Below are 3,583 nucleotides of genomic sequence, written 5' to 3'. Positions count from 1 at the left end.
GAGTCAATTATGAATATTAGTTTAAAGGGGAAGATGATACTTAAAAGTATATTCCCAACTAGATTATCTACACCAATATGTTGGAATTCTATAATTTGCTTTAATTTTGTCTTAAAAAAATGAAATAGCAACGCTATATCAGTCACACAGAGGACATGCAGATTTAGCAGTATTGATATTATACTCTATCTGGTTGGAATTAAAGACACCCTGTACCCACATGTACACCAACAGCAGGTCACACATTAACAGTTGTAACTAAGCACTGTGACAAATTAGCAGTTCTTCCCACATTAGTCCCTATTAATACAAAAAAGGGGGGAAGGGAGCAAAATAAACCGTTACAAATGGGCAATATAATTTTTCCACAATTGCCAAGGTTTAAAGAGCCGAGCAATTGTAGGCAAAGATAACTGCATAAGATGTTTGCAAGTGTTTTAAGGTAGATGCATATATATCATTTTTAATGCTTGCCTTTTAGTATAAGGTCAATACTGCCAATTTCATCTGTGACAATAGCACTTGGAGTCATACCATTGCCTCCATTATTGATCTGATCCTCCTCAATCCTCCTTTTGACAATCCTAAAATGATTGAAATGTGCTCCACAATCCTTAATCCAAAGCATTCTTAATCCATCTCTTCAGATATGTCTACAGAAAGACACATGAAAAGCAAGATAAACATAAGAACTTCCCCAGGTAAGATAACCACAAACACCCCCAACATCCCCGTTCACACAAACCAGAGAATAGACATTTGCACAATATCACAGTCTGAAGAGAATGGAGAATTAACTAAATTTAAACAATCCTGTCTACGACATCACTTAAAATACAATTTACCAGACATGAGGGGAATGTAGATGTTAGGAGCAAGGGGATATTACACAAGAATGCAACACTTTAGCCCATTCTGAACAAAACAGTTTGAATTAAAAAAATGAAAAGATTGTACTGAGTAAAGGAAAACTGTATACAACATGGGTTCTACAAAAAGTGTCACCAATTATCTTATGTACGAGAGCGAGATCTGCTATGACGGGGAGAATAGCGTGGTGATCCTCTGCTTCTCCTTGGGGAGTAACTGCGACTCCTGCTGTTGCTTCTGCTACGGCTTCTGCTACGACTACGGCTTCGAGATCGAGATCTTCCATAACTTGGACTTCTGGGCCCATCAACTTTAACCCGGATGTAGGCAGTTTCTCCCTATTGAATAGACAGAACTTTCGATTGAAAGATCTAAGCTTTTACCTGTGTTCAGGCATGCTGAATGAGTACAATGTAGCTAAAACCAGAAATCTGGCACTTTACTTGGGCACCCTTGCCTGAATCTTACCTGAAAAAATCCACTGTTAAGACCACTGTATCCAATTCTGGCCAAAGAAAAAAATAAGTGTATAACCTACCTCATGAGATCTAAACTTAGTGTTATCCAGTTTTCGAACTGCATAGGTCATATCTTCTTTCCGTACAAACTCCACGACACCAGTGCCATCTCGGTAAACATCAGCATAACATACATCACCTGCTTCACGCATGTGATCCTTCAAATCCTGCCAGCTTCCACTTGGAGGCAGTCCTGAAAAAGTGACTTTTTTTCAACACCAACTACCCTAAATTTAAAATTTACATTAGAACAAAGACTACTTTATAATTAATGATTACATTTAAGATCATGGGTAAAGAGCTAAGATTCTAGAGACCGGAGCCCAAAATTATTTGTAAAGTAAGGATCTTCATATTCTAGGTACCGCCATCTAATTCGACAAACCTCCATTACAATCATCTTAGCTTAGTTTCTAAACAAGAAACTAAAGTAATTTAAGACCTAGCATAAAGACTTGCATTTGTTAAACTAGTCACGCGGGGAAAACTTAAAAGTAGTTTCTGTCCCTTCTCATCAACCCATATTTAACAGTAAACTCACCAGAGACAACCACTCTGTTCTCAGATCGCCTGGATGGGGGGCCATAGCGGCCTCGGGGTGCTCCGCCACCTCCACCCCCGCCGCCGCCTCGGCCGGTACCGCGGCCGCTTCGAGGAAACTCGACCCGCAGACGGTATCCATCGTAATCGTAGCCGTCGCGACCATACACCGCGTCTTCCGCGTCTCTGCGTGATCACAGAGCGCAAGAGGGCTCAGAAAAAGGGACCCGCAGGGGCTGCGAACTCAGCCGGGCCCTAGCGGCCCCCCGCACATGCGCACCGGGGGTGGAAGCGCTCACATGCGCCGCATAATAGGGATGGCCCCTCCCCCACTCAGAAACACGCCGCGCTCCGGACCCCGACACCACACCAGCCCTCAACCCCAGTTTCCCGCTCCGGGCCTGAGCCGGCTCCGGGAACCTCCACGGGGGCCCGGCCACCAGAAAGGGCAAGCCAACTCGGCTCCTTACTCGACTCCCGCATGGGCGATAGCGTCTCGCCCCCTACCTCGGAGCCCGTCTCCCACTCTCTAATATTAAGGCCTTGGAGCTTTCCCCAACTACTCCAACCGATTTCCTCAAGGCCGCAAGCCCCAGGTCGCCTCACCGCGGGTCCTCGAACTCAACGAAGGCGAAGGGTGGTCCTCCGCGGCGATTCTTGAGATCGATGTCGCGGATAGCGCCGTATTTGTAGAACACGTCCTCAATGTCCTTGGTTCGAATGTCTGGAGGTAAGTTACCCACGTAGATGCGGCAATCGTTGTTCCCTGCCGGGCCACGAATCACACCACCTCCGGACATGGCGACGACGAAAAGCGCGGACTCGAGAACAGGCCTTCCCACCAAGCCTAGCGCACGGGAGAGCGAACCTGCAGCGACACCTCGGCTCCCGCGGCCCCTCCAAAATGGCGCCTTTATCTACTCGGCGCACGGATATGGGGGGAGGGAAGAAGAGCAGCGGGAGGAAGCAGCTATTTGACTTCAGTGCGCACGCGCAAGGGCGTAACGGGCCTGCGAAAGTACGCTCACGTACGCGCGACGTCACCCTCCGCGCGAAGGGAAAAAAGTTCCCTGCGTTTCCGATTTGCCAGTAGTTTGATTAGGGAGTGGCTACCTTTTGATAAAAAAAAATACAGAGCCTTCGTTAAAGGATTATTAACCCCTGTCGAGTCTTAAGAGATAATTTACTCAGGAAAAAGCCTTTTAGAGCAACTAGGCGCCTTGAAAACAATTGGTGAAACCTACCCTAGAGCCTGTCCCACCATGCTCTGCGGCGGTAACGGCCTTTGGCGGGAAAGACTCCCGGGGGCGGAGTCCAAGGGACGCGTCGGCTGTTCCGGAAACCCGGGCATCCTCGGAGAGTGCGCCGAGTGCAGGAGTGGCGCTACACTGGATTCGATCAAGAGTCAAGGGGTGACTGTCTTCCTGCCCCAGGGATATGAGGCAGTTTGCAGAGATACCATAAGACATGATTGAAACTGAAGAAATCCAGGGGAATGGGAAAATAAGGAGCGTTAAGATAAGGGTCATGGATAAAGTTAGTACACAAAATATCCGCAGTAATAGCCCGGTAAGTTCCTAGAGATGGATTGCAGATTTGATTCTGGTCATCCCAGAAGTCACAGTAAAGAAGACAACACACGCACACACAAATAA

At 47.1% G+C, this 3,583-nt stretch overlaps 1 protein-coding gene across 1 annotated transcript; it reads right to left on the bottom strand.

Moving 5' to 3' along the window:
- Window positions 1-483: 483 nt before the first annotated feature.
- On the bottom strand, window positions 484-2,939 carry SRSF1 (serine/arginine-rich splicing factor 1). The gene is made up of 5 exons (XM_014544827.1): window positions 2,535-2,939; window positions 1,930-2,114; window positions 1,409-1,581; window positions 1,022-1,208; window positions 484-653 (listed from the first exon to the last, which is right to left on the bottom strand). Exons 1-5 carry the CDS (start codon window positions 2,726-2,728, stop codon window positions 631-633), a joined length of 762 nt encoding a protein of 253 aa, XP_014400313.1. The 5' UTR covers window positions 2,729-2,939; the 3' UTR covers window positions 484-630.
- Window positions 2,940-3,583: the final 644 nt, after the last annotated feature.

This window comes from Myotis brandtii, unplaced genomic scaffold (assembly GCF_000412655.1).
Source record: "Myotis brandtii unplaced genomic scaffold, ASM41265v1 scaffold383, whole genome shotgun sequence".
In the NCBI taxonomy this organism is placed as follows: domain Eukaryota; kingdom Metazoa; phylum Chordata; class Mammalia; order Chiroptera; family Vespertilionidae; genus Myotis; species Myotis brandtii.
Note: the sequence above shows the minus strand (reverse complement) of the source record. Positions and strands in the feature narration are given on the sequence as shown.

Coding starts and splice junctions, on each gene's coding strand:
- SRSF1 (XM_014544827.1), bottom strand. CDS start 2,728: ATGTCCGGAGGTGGTGTGATTCGTGGCCCGGCAGGGAACAACGATTGC. Junction 1,582..1,929: donor GAACAGAGTGGTTGTCTCTG/GTGAGTTTACTG, acceptor TCACTTTTTCAG/GACTGCCTCCAAGTGGAAGC. Junction 1,209..1,408: donor CTAAGTTTAGATCTCATGAG/GTAGGTTATACA, acceptor TCTATTCAATAG/GGAGAAACTGCCTACATCCG.